We start from the raw sequence: 22,636 nt of genomic DNA on the forward strand, positions 1-22,636 counted from the left end.
ATTTGTAATGGTTTGTAAATACGGTAACAAATAAGATAATGTAGACTTAACAAGATAATCGTAATAAAAATTATGAAAGTCCCTAATTTAAGCCAATTATATTTTTTCTTTTCAGCAAATTTGCTTTATTTCCATCATTACAGCGCTTGAGATGCTTTAATGAATTTCCGTACTATTTGTAAAATGCTTGTATTTACTTAAGTCTGTTTTCGTAATAACGTTAATGTTAGGTTACATATAGTTCCTTAACCAACTAAACCATTATTTTAGGTTAAAATTATTTCTCTCACCATTTTCCGAACATAACGAGATGGAGCGGATTGTAAAAGATAAATAAGATAAACGTTTTAAATTATCCTTAATAGAAATCAAGCGGAAAAAAATTGATAAGCCGCCAGTCTGGAGGCTCGCCAGGCGCACGGTATACAGGGTGGAAGAGGCAGCGCTTCTTTTATTGAAACTGCATATAGGGTAATATATTTCAAACCCACATCTAAGAAATTAATCAAGGTACCTCAACAGTTTGGACGTAGGAATTTTTTTTCATTTCACGATTTTTATCCATACCTGTATTTCGTGTGACGCACACATACGTGTGCGACGTTTCCGATTTGACAGGTAAGTGTGTGCGTGCCTATGTTATACTTTACAAATGGCGTTTTATTTTAAAACGATAATTTTATTATTTATTTTGTTTGAAAAAATAACTTTTTCATTTTTGGGAATTATTTTTTTTCCGAATTATATTAGGCTTTTATAGAGTAGTTAAAACTGTGGTTTCATTTAAAGTGGTACTGACAATTCCACCCTGTATACAATGTTCAAAATACTACCTATCTTTTAATTTAGCCCATTTGGCACGTCCCGACGGAACTACAGATAATTTGTTTCGGAATACAAATAACATGATCCAAGGCGACGACCAAGTTACTAGTAATTCCATAGGGAGTATATTTTTAGGTCTTTACTTTTTCTTCAAGTACTTATGCAAGCAATTATATTTATTTTACACACTACTTTTTACTTACAATAAGAATTCTACGATACGCTTTAATCGTCTTTAATCTCCGTTTGGAGATTAAAGACTTTTACTTGATTTGTACTATTAAAATTGATGTATTCTTTGAATTACCAGCCTCAAGTTTTAATAGATTCAGTGTCATTGACTGTCCTCATTTATCCTCTCAACGTGAGTTGAGTTAATCTGTATATCGAGGTCATCGTGGCTCTTTGAATCTTTGTTAAATATTATCAGTTTATTATTTTATACAAATAATTACGTGATTTAAAATATTATGCAGTAGTTGTTTAATATAAAGTCTATATAAATAATATATTAATTGATAACTGAACTATTTATTTAATGAGGTTTAAAGGTTCAAAATAAAATACAACACGTTCATATTATAATTTATTTACTCATCCTATTTTATTTAATGAATAAAATAATAAAAAAGGTGGATTTATTATTTATTGAAAGATAAAAAATATTATATCGTGCAAAGAATTAATATCTTAAGTGAAACACAGCCATAGATTAACGCCTATCTTTATACATATTTTAAATTCACCATTAGGTTACAAAAGTTTCATAGATTAGGCTCAAATGAATTCTTTAATCTTAAACAATCTTGTGGCATATCTGTATATTTTCATATTGAGAATTAAACATTGCTTAAAATATACAAAATTATTAATAACTCAAGTAATATTTTGAACTATACAAGTCTTCGGAAAGATGTAATTCTAATATGTTTAATCACTACTACACCTTTTTACATTTTATTTGTTTACATTTGATATGAACAAAATAAAAGCATAATAAATTCAATTGTATCAATTATTTTAGCACTTCTTAGTAAATCTAGTAATTTTATAATATCGTAGTGTTCTTGTAGACGCTGTTAGATAGAATATGACCTATTTTTTGTCATTTGATATATTAGATATTTGATCTATTCATCTATTTATAGATTTAATTAAATTTACCTCGATTGTAAGTTTCATATGCTATCTAATCATATTCCTTACCGTGTGGTGCTTAATGCATTATTACAATATAGATTATTTTTATGGCTCATAAAAAAACCTCGTTGAGGCCGATATTTTATATATACATTTATTCTAATATCACTTGAAACATATTTAAGCCAAGCCTCATAAGCTCACAGACTTTGATATTTGTCTAAAAGTCCATAACAGTACGAGTACAAAACTTTTGCTTTCAGCGAATGTACCTGCAACAAAATAATAATAAATATATATTTTTTTCATCAGGGGCCGTCGGGGCTCAGTGGAACAGCCTCTAACTGTAAACGTGACAGTTGTGGGATTGATGTGGACTCGGGGGGGAATTATTTTCACATCTTCGTTCTGGTAATAAAACTAAGGTCATTGCGGGCAAGCCTTCCATGGTGGAACCCTCAACTGATAACCAATAATAGCAAAAAAAACAATAAAAACCATTGCATACCTCCATTAGCCACATACTTCGACAGTTGCGTCCGCGAGTACACCGTTATAGTCGCGGCCGCGTCCCTCACCACGGGCGGCTCCACAGGCAGGGTGGCCTCGCAGCGCACGCGCAGCGCCCCGCTCGCGGCCGCCGGCACTGCCACGCGCAACACGCGCCAGGACGCGCGCAGCCCGCCTGCTTGGGGCGCGCTTAGCTCGAGACGTTGCCAGGGCTCCGTCTGTAAAGTTATATAGTATAGTTAAAAATATATGACTGATGATTACATTTATTATTATTAGTTTGTCCCTAACTTGACGTTTTATCCCTAGTCTGGTTACCCCCAAAGAAAAGGGAGCGTCATCCGCTACGGTCCGGTCATCAACCTCTTCATACACGCCCTCCGCGTTCAGGGTCAGCTGAGGTCTCCCCATTTCTTTTTTACTTTCTTTTTTCCCACTCACTTTTGCCTATTATTAAATAATATTGTGTAATCTTTATTAATTAATGTGACGGTTGGCGGTACAATTCCCTCTTGAGGAAGTGATGTCATATTTTCTCTGTGACGAGCTTAAGCTCGTTACGTTTTGAGTGGGGTGAAGCCACGGCGTTCACGCCACTCAAACCGTATTCGACGGAAAATGGACAAAGCGCGGCGTTGAGTTCTGCCACTCAACACGCAATGCCTCCAAAATTCGGCAGAAAATGGGGAACGGAGTGTCTCAACACTAGGTTCCCTCTGCCTAACTTGCTATATGCGGGATAAATAGAATTAATCTATTTAATTAGATGACCCATCACTATTCTTTATGCAGTGGAGTGCTTAATGTATGAAAGTCCATTAAAAACTTCAGAGTAAATTTGCAATGTTAATATCCTGTTTTTCATACTAGCACACTGACTAGTAAAAGTATTGTAGAGTGTGTTAACATTTATGGAGGAGTAACAAGTGTATGCTTATATGCTTAAAGTAATACTTGTGCACTTTTAAGCTCAACGGTAACGGTAACGTAATCGTTTTTCAGCAAAATATAAACGCAACAATAACAGTTTACCAATTAATTATACGATAGTAAATGTTTTTTATTTACTTGTGAATATTATAATTTAAATTAAATTTCAGATCACTATAGATTTCTACTTATACAAAAAAAAAATGAACGAATATTTTTAAAAAATCAGTTGTGATAAGGTTTTGCTAGTTTTGCTTAAATGGATATACTAGTGACCTGCCCGCGGCTTCGTCGGATCCAACTTCACAATGCTTTTAGGTATATGTAAAGCGAATAAACCAAATTGTACACACCATAGAATAAATATTTTTATAACATTAAAACTGAGTCATAAAATACTTAAATATAACATTAAGTTTCATATTTATTGCCATCACATTTTATGGCAATCCGGTTTACGGTTTCATAAACACCATAAAGTGCCTTTTTAGGATCATTACAATCTCACTTCACGACATCCTGGGATATCCGTGGCATGTAGGGCTATAAATACATAATTATTTCAATCTATCCTACATTTTAAGGTTACTGAAATTTGGCTTGTACGTCTCATGGGGAAACTACCCCTACATTTGCCCATTTCATATCAAAGAGTAAGATATAGTTTATATTAATTTTGTTTTCTTTAAGCTTGTTATTCAACAACTATATTCCTTTTAACTAACTAACTGACTATCTTTAATCATATAATTTCCCTTTCAATTCACAGTTCATAATAGTGCCCGGAGTCGTATGATAGCATTCAATTTATTCCAACAAAGGCGCTCTATCAAGATACATCGAGATGTCCATCCGACTTGTGTATGTCGGAGAAACTAAACAAACATTTAATTTTCAGGCCAACCGTGGCGCACTCGAGGAAATTAAATGTTTATCTAAATTTATATTTCCATTTCTTCGCTCTGGTCTCGGGGCAAAGCGTGGCGTTGAGTTTCGCCACTCAACACGCAATGCCTTCTTTTTCACGATTTTGAAGCATAAAGTTTGTATCTATATTAATTATTTAAAAAATATATAATCAAACTGTAAGAAAATCATCATAACATTAGTAAGATATCAGAAAAGTTAAAAATATTCTATTTATAAAGTATATATTTTTTTCTGAATATGCCAACTTTTCCATATCACCGTTCCCTAATGAGTGACGGCATAAGGAGGTCACATACTCCTCCACCTCCGTATATTCTAATGAGCACATTTTGTTATTAGCTCATTTCCAGGTAGTTACAAAGTGAAACCACATATATATGTTCTGGTAACATTTTTTCTATTCTTTTATCCTGTTTTCTAGGTAATGCTACTTTTTCTAGAGAATAGCAGTATTGTAGTTCTTATTCGGAATTTTATTTAGGTTAGTTGTAAGTTTAATAATAATTTCAATGTAAATGATATTTATTATTTAAAAATGTCAGTATTATTATTTTATGGTGCAAATTTGGTTGACGGTAGACTTATCTAAGAAAGATTTTTCTTGGTTTAGGATGAATTCGGCAACGTCAGCTCTATATCATTTTTGAAATAGGTTGCAAATTATTTATAACTAGCGGACCCGGACGCGGCTACGCCTGCTTGAAATATAAGAATATAATTTCTATAGAAATATAATTTCAATCTAGATGAAATGCTAAAAGTGACTATTATATTTATTTTGATAAGGATGAATATCAAAATGACGCGGTAACGAACGCGGTCGCGTAGCGACGACGGTTGTTATTAACATGGCAGAATAAATTGCATGTCAAATTAGAAAGTATTTTAATTTATTAGTATATATGTGTAATGTAATATTATATAGCCTATAGCACTTCTGAAGAATGCAGCTTTCATACAAAACAAAAACAAAGTAAATCGATCCAGTAGATCCAGAGATCTTAGCGTTCAAACAAACAAACAAACAAACAAACAAACAAACAAACTCTTCCGCTTTATTATATTAGTATAGAAGTATAGATTTTATTTACAAGAACAGCGTTAATATGATGAGGCATTTCATCAGCATCATGCTCTATCATATCTCGCGTTGCAGGCAGAGCGAGCCTAGTGTTAAGACACTCCACTCCCCACTTTCCGCCTAATTCAGGAGGATTTCCTCGACACCAGAAAGAAATGAAAATATTAAATATTTCATTTCTTTTTTGCGTGTCAAACCCACAACCTGTCGCGTTTACAGTGACACGCCTGAGCCCCTGCGCCACGATTGGCTTCATATGTGCTAGAGCTTCAATTATAATCTTTAATACTTATGCACCAAAACAATTATTATTGATAGACTAAAAATATTATAATCATATACATACCTTCGCAATCTCATCATCTATGTACCAATTAATATCAGAGGGCGGCAGGGAGTAGTCAGAGGAGCAGTTGAGCAGTATCTGCTCGCCGGGCCTCACTAGTTTAGGAGCGCCAAGTATTGTGGGGTCCTTGTCCGGCATAGCTGCGAGGGAAATAGACTTCAGTACGAAGTACGATATGAATTAAATTTGCTAAAGCTAACGACCCTTTAGTTGGTAACGAGTTAGATTGCCTTTGGGTGTCCGCAAATTGTTACGAACAATTGAGCTTCTTTATTTTTTTATTGTAGAACTGGAGAAAAGTAAAAAAATATTCATGAAGTTTTTCCGGAACGCATTTTTGTAATTTTTTGAATTTTATTTTTTGGCTGTAAAAATTGTTCGTTAATTGTTTTATCAAACAGCATTTATTAGAATAATTAAGTAACAAGGATAAAACTAACATATTAAAAAAAAGTTATCCAAAATGATCATTAATAGCAAGGAAAAACAAAGTTCGCAATTACAAATCTATAGGGTACTTTTCGTGGACTTGCGGTTATGAAATTCGGTGCGAAATGAGAACTTACAATACAAATAAAAGGCAAAATCCAAATGTAAAGTTGTCTCACCAACTACAGTCATATGTTTCGTCTGCCTCGCTATCTGGAACTTGGGCCCCTCTGTGGACACCTCGCACGTGTAGGCAGCTCTCGCGGCGACGGGCGGCGGCATGACGCGCACCGTGCACGAGTCCTCTTGGCAGTCGCCGCCTTGCACCATTATGCCGGTCACGTTGAACAGCCGGATGGGAACCTGCGGAGATATTCATTACTTAGTACAACATGTCCTATAAACTATAATGTGGGATCAAATTTTGATATAATGGAGACTCCATCCATCCATAAGAGTTCAATATAGTATTCATATATAATTAATGCAGTATCTAGGACAGTTGCAATAACTATTTAAGAATATTTTATTATGTATATGATACACTTATAGCTTTCAACTATTTTTCTCTTTCCTTAGCTTACCTTAGCTCTCCAAAGAATGTACATGCCAAATTTCACCTATAAAATTATTTGTTTTTGCCTAAATAACTATACTCATTTGAAAAAATACATTTACATAGACAGATAGTTCATATTTGTATCCTTAGAAGAAGCTGGATAAAAATATGTATCTATGCAAGTATTAGATGCAAGAAGCAAGATTAGTAATCCGATTACAAATCAGATTTGAGAGAAACACATGCAATGAACTCTGGCATTTTTGGAAGTAACTTTTGAATTTATATAAAGTGACTTCTTACGTATAATTCAAATGCTTTTAACGGGACCTACCTCCTGTATGTAGTGTACTTACGTTCTTTTAAGAGTACTTTTAGTAATAAAAGTTTGAAATTTCCTTTCTGTGAATATATTAAAAGTGATGTTATTGACTTAAATACATTCCGCGGTGCAATTTGATTTCACGTTTTGTTGCCATTAAGCTATAATAAACTAATGGTCCGGCCGCGGCTTCGCCCGCTTCTAATACGCAATTATTTGTCTTGGGAACTCAAATATGTTCATGTTTTATACATGTTTATAGCGTTATAACGACTTCTAATATATCTATGTCAAACTTAAAGAAAACTGCACTAAAATATTAGCGTAATTTAAAAGTAGTTAGTACACGGATAATAACACTTCGAATCAACTTTCTTTTATATTTATACTATGTATAGATAACAGTTTTCAGGTATTAAATTTTACAGGTAATTTATGTAAATTAATAACTAAATTCATATCAAATTTATTTGGTATCTGCATTATACTTAAATACTCGAAGTGACATCACTACGCGTGACTTAAACTCAACTAGTGTAAGTCAAGCATTCAATGCAAGCAGGTCATTGCGGTTATACGATATAGGTCACCTTTGAAACATTAGTTGGATTTCTTGGGGGGTTTCACGGGATCACTGAACGAACAAAAACAGTAATTTTAAAGCAAAAAGCGTGTGGATTTGCTATTTATAAAAGCTTGTTGCTATGGTTTTAGTTACATTTACCACACAATATATATTTTTTTAACTTTTGGGATGTTGTCTATTTACCAATATTTTTGGATAACGAACTGCAAATTATCAGATATATGTGTAACCTATTTTTTAGATTTTTTAGATTAATATATTTACTGCACATACAATTTATATCGACATCATGGTTATTACAGCAGGTAAACGTTAATTAACGTTTTCAAGTTTAACATATCAAAGTCAAGTTAGTGAATGTTCTAGGGGAAAAGTCAGTTAGTTCATATCAAAGTTACCTGCTGTGAGGGTCTGTATCTGAATATCTCGTGCATGTCCCTGTACCACTTGACGGAATGTAGTCGCTGCTCGTCCATCTGGAAGTGACAGCTGAGCTCAGCCGCACGCCGAGGGTCCGCGTACAGTGGGACCTTCAGTTGAGTTATTTCATGAGCTGATGTTAACGCTGTAACAAATTATATAGCAATTATTATAACATATAAGTCTTTTGAAAAATAAGTTTTGGACTATACTTTACATTTTATATATTGGATGGAACACCAAAACTATTGTATTTTTTTAAATAATTACTTGAGCTAATTGGACTCACTATTACAACAACTGCGCCACGAAACCTCTATTTTACGAATAATAAAATATTACAAAATAGAATCTATATATATAAAATTAATTTTTAACAAAAAGAAAACCGACTTCTAACAACGAACTAAAAAGTGAAAAATAATTATATAAAGATTTTATAATTTTGAAGTATATATACTAAGACGGGAACTTGTAATATTCGACTTCTAAGGGGTTGTTTTTGGGGTTGAAAGTTTATATGAAAATTCGTTACTACAAATGCTAGGAGTCTCAAATTTTGCATGGACGTCACTTATAGGACGTAGGTACTCATAGAGATAGAAATTAATAATAACGTAGTTCACGCAGGCGAGCCGCTAGTTACTAATAAAAATATTTATTGAGCACCAAATACAAAGATAACCATGACAAAAATTTATTCACTTATCACTTATTAAAACCATACGTACATCACGATAATATTTTTTTTATCTTTGTAAGTATGTAGGTCGATATACCAATATTGCCTATTTTTTATCGGGATTCGCTAAAAGCCACAATATATTTTTTAAATATACCATCATCTTGGAACACAGTTTTTATGTTTCGCAATTTTATTAAGACCGTTTTTAATTAAAACGTAAAAATGACTTATTTCTTGTTGTCGTGTCGTTTAAAATTGTAAGACGCAAAATTAATATTTATTCTACGGCTCTCGTTTCGGTAGATCCAATGTTATATTATTTTATGAAGTCACTCAGTTCTCCCGAGGTATTTAAAAAATGTTAATTTAATTATTTTTGGCAGGTCGTTTTATACTCGTTGTGTCCCATTTTTCGACCAATTTTTGAGATATTGCGTGTTGAGTTTAGATACTCAACACCGCAGTTTCATTATGCTACTCTAAATTTTTTTTTTATTTTTGAGGTTAGGAACATAATGGTGAGACTGTGACGCGACGGTTATGGGTTCGATCCCCATTTGGGGGAACGAATTATTGTTTATTAATAATATTTTCTTAGCTCTCGAACCAAAGCATAAGCCTAGCGTTGAATTCCGTTACTCGACATGTAATGCCTTGAAGAATTCGGCGAAAGGTGAGGAATGGAGTGTTTTAACACTAAGTTACTCCTGCCTACTCTGCTATGAGCGGGATTTTTGTGAGCCAGACGAAGCTGATTGATTAAAATTTTAAAAAATTATCGTCTGTCGTAGAATATATTCACATTTATTATCTAACCGTATGTATATCTCAGATATAAATGTATATATGTGACATGTACAATGTACATATACAGTGACGTACCTTCATCATTTAGAAGTATCATAGTACTCGCTATACTGCTAACAACATATTATTGTTTTAGTAAAGCTAACATTAGCATACTGAACGGCAAACACTTACACTGGTATTCCGACGCGAAGTAGCTGAGTCGTTCTTAGAGAAACATCACGCATGTTAAAGTGCCTTCAACATTTACACAAACGGCGCGACGTCGCGTCGGAGCGTATTTCAGAAACGTAAGCTTAATGGATGAATATATAAACCAAACTTAATAGATATTATATAAAAACTAAGATATCGAAACTACAGCTTTACTCAATAAATATATTTCAAAAATTAACTAAACGTAAAATACGTTAATATTACATACAAATATGTACCTGGCATATATAATAAGCGAGTAAAACAAATGTTTGTAAAGGTCAATTGGGGTCGGACTCGGTAAATATACAGTTAATTTTTTAAGCTTAGTTTATCACCATTTTTATAATTTATTTATTTATCAGCTTCACGCTCTATCCCTCGCGAGGTAGTAAGAGATAACGGAGCGTGAAACGTTACGGGCTCTATATATCTCTATCGCCTCGTCCACTGTCGTCAACCTGGAGCTTGATATGGTAAAAGCGGTCCATCTCCTTATGAAACTACGGTTATGTTAAGTAACTGTGTTTAAAAACGTTCGATAAAGCCTCGTCAAGAAAAGAATTTCAAAAGTTAGGTATTATTAAAAACCGTAAAAACGTAACTAAATATATACTAGAGCAAAGATAAAATCCATTAAGCCTCAATTTTCAAAGCGAAGCGAAAGTAAAAGAGTCGAAAACTGTAATTGTAAGACAAAGTATTACCGACGAAGAACGCAAATCCTAACGAAGATTACACTGACAGTCTCGACAAAGTGAATTTCTGCTGAAATAAACTTCTGTGGCCAATTTTTTCCACTCAAATAGCAAGAAATATATACAGAGCAAACGTAATAAGCGACGGTAACAAATGTTTGCAAAGATGACGAAGCTCGGCGGAAATAAACATGCAATTACTGATTGATTGATTTCTCAATATATGGCGTTTCGAGCGTGCCAGTTGAGCAAGCAATTACTTGGGTTGACTAATTTTGATGACTTTTCTATGAAGAATATTTAGATATGTAAATATACTTTCTTAGGGAAAAATATTTTATAAGGTAAATATAAATATTTATGACATCTACTAACCCGCCTCAGCCTCAGTTTTATAATTTGGATCATATATTAATTTATATTCTAATTCTATACTGTGAGTTTAGTTCTAAGCGATTATCATCAAATATATATGGAATTTTAATGGTAAAATAAATATACATATACATATATTACAAATAATATCGTCGATAAATATTTTTTTATATTTAATCACCAATATCAATAAGAGAACTAAATACAACAAAATTTACCAACTGTTTAATATGTATAATTTGATAAGCATTTTAATTATAAAAAATCAACATTTATTTACCATAACAATTGAAGATAAAAGATCCTCCATTTTACACTGAGTCTTATCTAAATTGAAAATCTTCTAGAGTGGCATCCCGCTTGCTCCGAAGCATATATTTATTGCCATCGTTATTAACGAGAACAATAAAATTTATATAGCTATATTATGTAACTTCTTCCTCCTGGCATTATTCCCGGCTATTGCCAGGGTCTGCCCTCCTACTCAACCTACTCCACTTTGCACGGTCTTTTGCGTCCTCGGTGGTTAGACCATTGGCTCTCATGTCCTGCATCACGACATCCAGCCAGCGCTTCCTTGGGCGTCCAGGAGGTCTCACTCCAGGAACTGATATAGCAAGGCACTTGCATCCGACATAGTTCTTAGGCCGGCGCGTAACGTGGCCAAACCATCTCAGGCGGCGCTCTTGGAGCTTATCCGCTACGTCACGGACCCCAAGACTACCTCGAATGAATGTGTTGCGTATGCGGTCAGACCGCGTTACGCCGCACATCCACCTCAGCATCTTCATTTCCGTGACGTGAAGCTCCTGAGTGTGCCGAGATAGTGCCGGCCAACATTCGCTGCCGTATAAAAGAACCGGTCGGATGATGCTCTTGTATATCAGCCCCTTGAGCTTGGGCGGTATTCTGCGGTCGCAGACCACACCAGTGACCTCCCGCCATTTGGCCCAGGCAGCGCTTATCCGCCCTTGGACATCGTGATCGATGCCTCCAGACTCGTGCATAACGGATCCAAGGTACCTGAACTTCTCCGACTTAACGGCTGGCTCAGGACCTATAAGGATGGTGCTCGAGTCCCGGCTCCCGCAGGCCATGTACTCTGTCTTCGACACATTTAGTTTAAGACCGCCGTTCTCAAGCGTACCCTTCCAGAGGTTCACTTTACGCTCCAGCGTCAGTCGGTTCTCGGCAATGAGTGCTATGTCGTCGGCATACATCATCAGCCATGGAGGCTGGTCCTGGATGTGAGCCGAGACAGTATCGAGCACTACATTGAATAAGAACGGACTAAGAGCCGAGCCCTGGTGAACCCCCACTGTAATCGGGAAGGGTCTAGTGTCGCCAACAGCAGTCCTAACCATAGAAATCGTGGTACATGTCTCTGATAATCTCAACATAGGCCTCAGGGATCCCTTTGGATCGCAATGCCCACCAGATACACTGACGAGGCACACAGTCAAAGGCCTTCTGCAGATCTAAAAAGGCCACATGCAGAGCTCTCCTTTTTTCCCTGTATGCCTCCAACAAAGTTCTGAGGGCGAAAATGGCGTCCATGGTGCCCGATCCTGGCTGAAATCCATATTGAGACTCAGAGATAGTACACTCTCGGCGGAGCCTGAGGTCGATCATGCGCTCGAAGAGCTTCATGGTATGACTCATAAGCTTAATGCCCCTATAACTACCACAATCTTGAACACTGCCCCTTCCTTTGTAAATAGGGGTAATGAAGCTAAGCCGCCACTGATGCGGCATCTTACCAGTGTTCAAGATATGGTTAAAAAGGTCAGTAAGCATGAGCACACCAAGAGAGCCCAACGATTTCCACGCTTCGATCGGAATGTCGCCAGGTCCCACCGCTTTTCCGTTCTTCATGCGTCGAAGGCAATTACGTGTTTCGTCAAGGGTTATCGGGGCAATAAGTCCGAGGTTAGGCGGTGGGTCGTGATGAAGACTGCATGGGTGCTGAGTATTCAGCAACTCCTGGAAGTAGCTTCTCCACCTCTCCTTCACAGAGGCATGACTACAGAGCAGCGTGCCCTGGGAATCTTTGACGCAAAGACATTTTGCGATATCTTGCGTCACTTTATCCCGGGAACGTGCCAGTTTGTAAATGAGCTTCTGCCCCTCCACAGTTTCAAGTTTATCATACAATGGTGACAAACTTTCACTGCGGGCTCTGGCTACAGCTCTTTTACAGGCACGTTTAGCTACTGTGTACTCCAGTCTGTCTTCAGGAGAGTTGGATTCCTGCCACTTCTTAAAGGCAGCCTTCTTTTCACGAGTCACCTCCTGCACCTCGTCATTCCACCACCATGTCTCCTTGTCGATGACACGTCCTCCCCTAGAAAGGCCAAGAACTCGCCTGCCCGCCGCAATGATTGCCGACTGAGCCCGATCCCAAGCATCCTGAGCAGTCTCGGTGTTAGTCGAAATATCGTGACTTTTCACCTCTGCCAGGAAGTCGGTCTGCATCGGTCCATTCAGCAACCACCACTTGATCCGAGGCCTACGTTTCTCGGCTACTTTCTTCTTCGGAGTGACGTTAAAGTCCATGACAAGAAGACGATGTTGGGCCGTTAGGCTTTCGCCTGGAATGACCTTACAGTTAGTTACCATGCCCATATGACACCGTCTGGTCAATAAGTAGTCTATTTGAGTTGAGTGGGACCCGCTCTTATACGTGATAAGGTGCTGAGAATTCTTTTGGAAGAACGTATTCACGACGGCCAGATCAGACGCTATATTATGTAACTATATACAATTATTAACAAAAAATGGCTTCAAACAACGTAAACTAAAAAATAAAAAATAATTTTCTCATACAATACCATCGTTAGAAATCAAAGCTAGTTTTAAAATTAAAAAAACGTCAAAATTGGTTCACCCAGTTAAAATTTCTGAGGTAACAAACATAAAAAAAATTCAGTCGAATTGATAACCTCCTTTTCTCACAGAAGTCGGTAAAAATGTTAGCGTTCTGTATTTCTCCTTTTCGCGCAATTTTCGTAAAAAGGGGCCCAAAGTTTTTGCTTTACGTATTAATACAGTCCTAATGTATGAATTATATTATCTTCTCGCAGTATTCGACATATAGCAGAGAAGAGAGGGTCAATCTAATGTTAATTTTTACTAAAATATTCCGTTCTCCGTCTTGAAACAGAAGTAAAATTAAAACAATTATTTTCCCTCCGTAGGATTTGAATATGTAGTCACCAATTCTACTAATTTGATACGTAGGTGGTATAATAAGTCTGTGACAGTATAACGGGACATGAGAAATGTTAGATCTTAATGGATGAAAGTGGAATATTATCAATCTAAATAATTCGTTTGGACTTCCTCGCTCTGTTCACGTTTGTATGATATTACATCATTGTTCTGGAATGAGCTTATACTGCGATACGTTGCTTCTTATGTAAATAGGGATTTAAAATTATATTTAACATCGTAGTTGAATTTAAATATAATTCTATAGATATAACTAAATCATGTATTAGAATTTTTTGTGAAATAAAATACATCTAATTCATAAAAAAAAAATTCTAACTATAAAAATGAATAAACCTTTCAAAGTAATACCAGTTCACTAAGAATTTCAGACTGGTTAAAGACGGTTGTGGTTTCGCAATATCACCCGTTGCTCAATGAAAAATATCTTAAGACGTAGCGCGATATAAAAATATCGATATATTGTCGGAACAATCCCAAAATATATCTCTGAGGCTAGGTAATGAGGAAGCCTAAATTACCTATACTTATAATTGAATTGTAACTTCTATGGTGTCGGTGTGTATACGTAAGAGATAAATCAGGAAAACTGTTACTGGTGGCATTTATCAACTTTATAAAACTCAAAACAATGATTTTAAAAATTTACAATTTTTTTATTTGGCAAGCTTCACTTAATATTTACTAATTAACACTAACTTTATACATTTAACAACGCTTAAATTAAAAAGTTTGGAACTTCATTTTCACAAGCTGAGTTATTTTTTTAATTTAAAGTTAGTGCAGTCCTAAACTGACAGAATTAAGGCGCAAAGTTGGGATCGTGTCAAAAACTTTTACGGTCATTGTATATACGTGAAAGCCGAAAGGGTCACATCTAAACAAAGAAAAAACTGAATTACTCAGTTTTATTTTTGTTTTTTTGGCTTCACACTGTTGTGACACGAAAGGGGTAGGCAGAAGGAACTTGGGAACCTAGTGTTAAAATACATCGATCCTCATTAAGACACTTCTATTCACCAATTTCCGCCTAATTCACTACGCGTGGAGAGTAGTAACTCAACGCCGCGCTATGCCTGTTTGGTAAACAGGGCGGAAGTTTAAATATTTATTTCCCAGCGTATTTTCTGCGAATACACGTTGACGAAAAAAGAAAATACCACTTCTAATATTAATTTATCAAATTAATATAACAGAAAATAATGGTTTTTAAATAAAGCTTTTCTATATTTCCATATTGATATTAACTACAAGTGATCAAAATCGTATGCTAGAAAATAGTATCATCAATATTATGGAAATAATAACGTTTTATTTCTTAGTTCGTTAAGTAAAAAGCTAAAGAAAAATAGTTATATAATTAATTTTACAATGCAATTCAATTATCCCTTTACATTTTTATGAACTTATTTACGATAATACTGCTTTATAATTTATTCCTCAAACAGAAATTCCAGTCCATTTACTCTACTTTAGCACTTTGGTTCGACGGAGGGAAAGAAATGCTTTTAATAAAAGTAATTTCGGAACAAATTTACTCGATATGCCCAGGATAAAGGATGAATAATAATTACGGAGGGTTGCCAGTGTAATTTGTTTAAGTTCCTTTCTGAGGATAAACGGCGCGCTGAGCAATTATTATTATTCAAATATCGATAAATTTATTTTTGCTTTGAACAAAAATTGATTTTTTTATTACTAGCAGCCCGCAAGCAACTACGTCCGCTCAAACAGTACGGTTACTTACTACTTATTATTTATGTGATTTCTGAATGTTATATTTCAACCTTTCGGGAATATGTTTTTGTGCGCAAATTTTTCTAACAGATACCTATAAATTTTTATTATTTTATTTGTATTGCAAGTTCTTAGTAAAGCCTCGTAATCTAATATTAGTTCTGTAAAACTTAAAAGGCCATTACAGTCAGCTTGCTCACAAACTCTTTCATCTCTATCTCGACGTTGAATTCTGGAGCAGTTCGAACTGCGCAGTGAAATAATCGCAGAAGTAAAGTACAATCGTCAACTGGCCGAGAGCCAGAAACACAAACACGGTATGGTAGGTTACAGCGCGATAGAATTAACAATTTAACCTTTCGTCGACAGTTCGTATGTCACAGACAAGCAAATAGAATACAATCGACAGGTATTGTTTAACTTTCATATTATATGGCCATATTTTTTATTGTAACTAATTGTCATTAGTTTCCAGGTTGTTTGTTATATTTTATTTGATAACACGAACATGTACATCTACGAGGCGAAGCACGGTGTTGAGTCCCGCTTTAATTTAAGTAAGAAGCTTTCTAATGATGACGAATAAATTATATTTTTATTATATTTTCTGTATAATAAATGTTATTTTATGTACATTATTTTATTTATTTAAGCTTCAATTCCATGCAGAGTGGATGATATGCTGCGGGTACATGTACCTACTAGAAACTAAGTTAAGCCTCAAGGTAGATCATTACGTGTACTTACCGTAAGATGTACATGTGGGAAGTCATAATTATAATAATGTCTGGATATTTTATACAAGAATAATTCAACAGTTCTCACTATATATTTTAAAAATATTAAAATTCACTCATTCGTTCGACGTGCCCAAACGTAGCACGCACGTAGCAGCACGTTCTTCTTCATTCACACCGTGACATCCTCGCTAGTACCTGCCGCTTTAATTCAGCTTTAATTTAACTAATAAATGTTTTAAATTCCATCATTTCAAATACAATATACAAAATTCCATTTTAATATTCCCAATAGCATAAAACTACGTCGAGCTAGTAAAAAGTGAGCAAACACCGACCGCCATCATTCAAATGGCCTCATTTCCATGATGCACCCCAGTCCCCAACCACTCTTAAGAGAAATTGCAATTTAGTTTATTGTTCACGATGTAATATGGAATCCCATCAAAAACATAAATGTAAAATGAAAGCCAAGTTCAGTAATAAAACATATGCTTTCAGCGATAAAAGAAGTGAGATGTAAATGTATGCCAAGTTCAATGGTCAGTCCTGAAATTAATTTTAACAATATAAAATATTTTATAACAACTGAAAATGTCCATTCTTCTTACAACTTGGAGACTTTATTTATGTGTAATATCTGACTTGGCCAGTTTTCATATAAATTTACAATAGAATCTGAATAGAATAGAATTTGAATACATTTATTTATATCGATGTAAATTAATTTGAAAACTGGCCAAGTCAGATATTACACATAAATAAAGTCTCCAAGTTGTAAGAAGAATGGACATTTTCAGTTGTTATAAAATATTTTATATTGTTAAAATTAATTTCAGGACTGACCATTGAACTTGGCATACATTTACATCTCACTTCTTTTATCGCTGAAAGCATATGTTTTATTACTGAACTTGGCTTTCATTTTACATTTATGTTTTTGATGGGATATCATTACTTTTTGTACAGAAGTCATAAGTAGAAAGGTTTATAATGTAATCAAAATCAAAATATTCTTTATTCAATTTGGCCATTACAAGTACTTTTCCTATAGGAAGCTACTACGGCAAGAAACTCAAGAGTTGCTCTTTTTAAAACATAGTTTAGAGTAAGGGCTTCATAGGACATTTCTGTTCGCCGAATAAACCAAGTAGGACACCATTGTGATAATACACTTCTATCTATATCTATATATATAAAAGGACTTGTTCTCACTGACTGAGGTAAGACGCACGCACAGCCGTAGCCGCTGTGCGTAGGAACGTGAAATTTGGACAGATATTTACTTTCGTAATCTGGATATCCACTAAGAAGGGATTTTGAAAAATTTTTACCCTAAAGGGGTGAAATAGGGGTTCAAAGTTTGTATGGAAAAAAAATTAAATCGGCACCGATTTTTATGAAATTTGAAATTTAGATTTTTAAAAGTATTAAATTGAACACGTGTTTCATCGTTTTCCAGAATTCTCCCTCTAAGGGTGTAAATAAGGGGTTGAAAGTTTGTATAGATTTTTTTTTAAATCGGCACCAATTTTTATAAAATTTGAAATTCAGACTCTTAAAAGTATTTAATTGAACATATGTTTCATGGTTTTCTAGAATTCTTCCCCTAAGGGTGCCAATAAGGGGTTGAAAGTTTGTATGGAAAAATCTTTTAAACGCCACCGATTATTATAAAATTTTTAATTTATACTCTTAAAAATATTTAATTGAACATGTGTTTCATGGTTTTCTAGAATTCACCCCCTAAGGGTGCAAATAAGGGGTTGAAAGTTTGTATGGAAAAATCTTTAAATCGCCACCGATTTTTATAAAATTTGAAATTTAGACTCTTAAAAATATTTCATTGAACATAAGTTTCGTGGTTTATTTTAATTCATCCCCTAGGGGTATAAATAAGGGGTTAAAATTTTATATAGAAAAATCTTTAAATCGCCCACTGATTTTTATAAAATTTGAAATTGAGAGTCTTAAAAATATTTTATTGAACACGTGTTTCAAAGTTTATTAGAATTCACCCCTAAGCAATAAGCAAGCGAAGCTGCGCGCGTCCGCTAGTACTGTACAAATCTACTGCAGCCTTTATTTCGGAAGTAGCTCCGTACGTAGTTAAGCAAAGCATGTCTTCTTTAGAAGAGTAAGGATTCCCGTTTCGAGCGCTAGTGTAGATACCTAAATCATTCCAGTTACGACATACGTACTCTACTATAGTCTCGCGCAATTTATTAGTTTGTTGTATATCAATACGCTCAAACGAAGAATATGCAATAGCATGGAAGAGACAGCTCCCATCGGGAGGCATTGGAACAATTCGGTGTAAGTTCTTGTTTCAACCACAAGCAATTCTATTGAACGACTCATTGTTCAACATGTCTTGGAAAAAATATAAACAATAAGTTAGCACTTAATAAGTGCTGACGGTACCAATCTGAATTGATATGATCCCAAGGTCGACTCCGTTCTCTGCCGTTTTCACAAGTGTTCCTAAAACCAGTAAAATCATGAAACTCAGGCCAAAAAAACCATTAAAATATGAGCGGCTTCGTACAATAAAATATATCTAATATAATTAGATATTTACTTTTTTATTATGGTCAATAATATTATGTTTTATTACTCTTAAGACGATATTTAATTATATATGAAGATAGATTATATTTATCTATGAATCTCGACTATAGTTTTTATTTTGTTGATTAAATGACAGTTGTCAGATTTGAAAGTAATGAATGTATGCTGCGTTTAGAAATCTGATATATTAATTTATATTTTTTTCTAATTTTATTATTTTGTTGGAATAACTCAACACGCAATGCCTCCAGAGTTCGATGGAAAGAGGGGAACTGAGTGTCTTAACAGTAGGTTCCCTCTCTCTACCCCGCTATGTGTGGGATACATCGTAAAGCGGATTTATTTATTTTTTATTATTTTGTTTAAGTAATTTTTAATTTTCTCTTTTTTTCTCTTATTTTTTTTTATTAACAATTACTTAAATTTTTACTGTTAATAATTACTTTATAATTACTTCTGTTAAGATAGCTGGTAGGCTGACAATATATCAAATTAAAAATAAAATCAGCTTCACGCTGTATCCCGCACACAGCAGAGTAGACAGAGGGAACCTAGTGTTAATACACTCAGTAACCCCACTTTCCATCGAATTCTGGAGGCATTGCGTGTTGAGTCGCGGAACTCTCCGCCGCGCCTTGCCTCGACACCAGAGCGAAGAAATGGAAATATAAGTTTAAATAAATATTTCATTTCCTCGAGTGGGAATCGAACTCACTACCAGTCGGTTTAACAGTCACACTTTGTGCCCCTGTGCCACGACTGACCTTACAGATAGTATATTATTCTTAAATTTTATATATATTTCTATCAATATAATTATTTTTTTTATATTTATTTTTTAGTGTATTTTTTTTCTGTTTTAGGGTTCTGTACCTCGAAATCAATAAAACAGAACCCTTATAGGATCTTATATAGGACTTAGTACTTAAATATTGTAATAATAATTTAATATCAAATACGTTAATCGACTATGCAAATACTCTTAGTATAATAAGTACTAAAACATATGTTTAAATTATAATAAATAATAATGAAGGATGTTAATCCATTTATTATATTTTTATATTTTTACGTGAAGCCCTTAAAGTCCACATGATGGCAGGCTTTGTCAGGACATAAATTAGAGGCATTTTCAGCTACAAATGGAGACATATCTTATCTTAAAATATACTTGAAAGCATCGTGTTGTTTTAGATGGCTTGCGTAAGTAATAGTGAAGTTAGTCTACAAAACAAATAAAATATTTACTAACGTGTGACATAAATAAAAGCAAATATATATAAATAATGCATTGCTCTTATTTTGTTGGCAGGCGCTACACTATAAGTAAATGTTCCTAATTGAATCTATTTATTGAAAAATTATAAGAAAATGTTAAAAAAATACTAGTTTCGGATTTTTTCCTTTATATACACCCAATTACTTAACCGGATGCTAAATTTCACCATTCCAGGTCATCTGGAACTTGGTTAACATTAAGGTCTATAGGTCAGTCACCCCCCTAAAAATTAACGATTTTTGGACGTCATTATCTAAATAACTGTTTGAGCTGTGTTTATGAAATTTTATGAACGTATACAGGTAGGGGGTCTAAATATTTGAGCCAAATATGACAGCTTTAGATGGAATAGTTTTTGAGTTACGAATAGGTAAAAAGTGGCTTCAAATGGTTCGTGTAAAATAACACACGGTGCTGCTCGCCAGTTTTGTTTGTAAAAAAACTTGGCTACGCGCGGCCGCGCGTTTTAAATATGTCGTAGAAATTTTACTTACACTAAGAAAAAGATAATAGCTCTAAGGATTTCACAAGGACTTTGTTAAAAATAAAACAAAATAAAAAATTGTATTTAGATAACAACACTTACGCGTCTTATCAGTAGAACATAATATAACAAAAGTACTAATTAGTAGAAGGGTACTGCGTACTGATTGATAGACACAAATTAACTGTGCAATATAATCTATATATATTAAATCGAAAGGTCACTCACTCGTCACGAAATCTCAGAAACTACATGTGCTAGAAATCTCAAATTTTGCATAGGAGTTATTTATAGGACGTAGGTGCTCGCTAAGACGGGAATTTGCAATATTTGACTTCTAAGGGGTTGTTTTTAGGGTTGAAAGTTTGTATGAAACTTCGTTACTACAAATGTTAGGAGTCTCAAATTTTGCATAGACCTCAATAGGACGTAGGTACTCATGAGACAGAAATTAATAATAACGTAGTTCACGCAGGCGAAGCCGCGGGCGGGCCGCTATACTATACTATGTCAATAAATATAATAAACAAGGGAAAGAACGATGAGTTTTGATACAATCACTTAAAAAAAGGTAACTTTTGTTTCTTAATTTCATTTTGTTAAAATGTTAATAGTTATGAAAATAATACAATCACATGTAACTTTCTGCCAGACGCCGGAAAGATGGAATTTATTCAATTCCACCAATCGACGAATTTTCATGAAAATTCATATTTTAATTATTTTAAAGGAGATAACGAACTCCGCGAACATTGGTCTGAGTTCTGGACTTTAACGAGATTACAATAGACCGCCTCTATAATCAGATTTACTGTAACCCTCTTACGTAAATATTGAATATTCGCCTTAAAATTTGAAAGTAAATTTTAAATGTAGTACATTGCATAATTCCTATATAATTTATTCATTCATTGTTAACTCAAAGGAGAAGTAGTTAATAACTTTGGATCATTTTGGATTTTTTGCATTTTTTAACCATAAATTATAGAAAAACTAAAACATATTGTTAGTTGAACAACCACTACAATATAAAACAAGTACATGATAAGATATTTGGATAGAGCTAAATAATAATAGGTGTTATTAGTTTACAGAAAGGCGTATGTGTATAATATGTTGAGACCGTCATGGCGCAGAGGCACAAGGCTGTTGCAACACGGTTGTCGGTTCGATCCCCACTCGAGGGAATGAATTGTTTTTATTAATATTTGTATCTTCGCTTTGGCACCAAGGCAATAATCATTGGGTTCCGCCACTCAACAAGCTATGTCTCCAGAATTTGGCGGAAAATGGGGAACAGAGTATTTTAACACTCCCTCTGTCTATCCTGCTACGTGTGCGATACAGCATGAAGCTGATTTTGTAAACTTTATTATCATAAAATAGGTACTTACCGCAAAGCGCTGCCACTATTAAAACTTTCATTATCACGTTTTGGTGCACTGTACTCATTATATAATATCTATCGTAGCACCTCACAAGCACATCTGTCAAACTAAGGACGTATTAACATAAATAAAATAATCACAAAAAAACTATTTTCTTCTCTTCATTTTAAATAGCACGTACTATAGAAAACACAATAATATAGAAAAGAGTATAGTTACAGAATCGCGGTCAGAATAAGTATTTTCAGTCAAAAATTAGCAACAAATATATAATGTTGTTGACAACCGCGTTGTTTACGAGTTACCGCCGTCCCTATTCTATCAGAAGCCAGAGAGAATATCGAGGAGCGAGTCGTGCTTCCCGCTCTGGG

At 34.5% G+C, this 22,636-nt stretch overlaps 1 protein-coding gene across 1 annotated transcript; it reads right to left on the reverse strand.

Moving 5' to 3' along the window:
• Nucleotides 1-1,398: 1,398 nt before the first annotated feature.
• On the reverse strand, nt 1,399-22,636 carry LOC146531737 (uncharacterized). Its single transcript, XM_085198638.1, has 6 exons — nt 22,272-22,636; nt 8,057-8,223; nt 6,371-6,554; nt 5,763-5,902; nt 2,474-2,693; nt 1,399-2,237 (listed from the first exon to the last, which is right to left on the reverse strand). The coding sequence occupies exons 1-6, from the start codon at nt 22,327-22,329 to the stop codon at nt 2,158-2,160; spliced, it is 849 nt and encodes a 282-aa protein (XP_085054764.1). The 5' UTR covers nt 22,330-22,636; the 3' UTR covers nt 1,399-2,157.

The sequence above is a fragment of the Heliconius melpomene genome, chromosome 15 (assembly GCF_056956725.1).
Source record: "Heliconius melpomene rosina isolate 202511_hmr_F chromosome 15, ASM5695672v1, whole genome shotgun sequence".
Classification (NCBI taxonomy): Eukaryota; Metazoa; Arthropoda; class Insecta; order Lepidoptera; family Nymphalidae; genus Heliconius; species Heliconius melpomene.

Coding starts and splice junctions, on each gene's coding strand:
- LOC146531737 (XM_085198638.1), bottom strand. CDS start 22,329: ATGAGTACAGTGCACCAAAACGTGATAATGAAAGTTTTAATAGTGGCA. Junction 5,903..6,370: donor GAAACATATGACTGTAGTTG/GTGAGACAACTT, acceptor TTTCCCTCGCAG/CTATGCCGGACAAGGACCCC. Junction 2,238..2,473: donor GAAGTATGTGGCTAATGGAG/GTATGCAATGGT, acceptor ATTTTGTTGCAG/GTACATTCGCTGAAAGCAAA.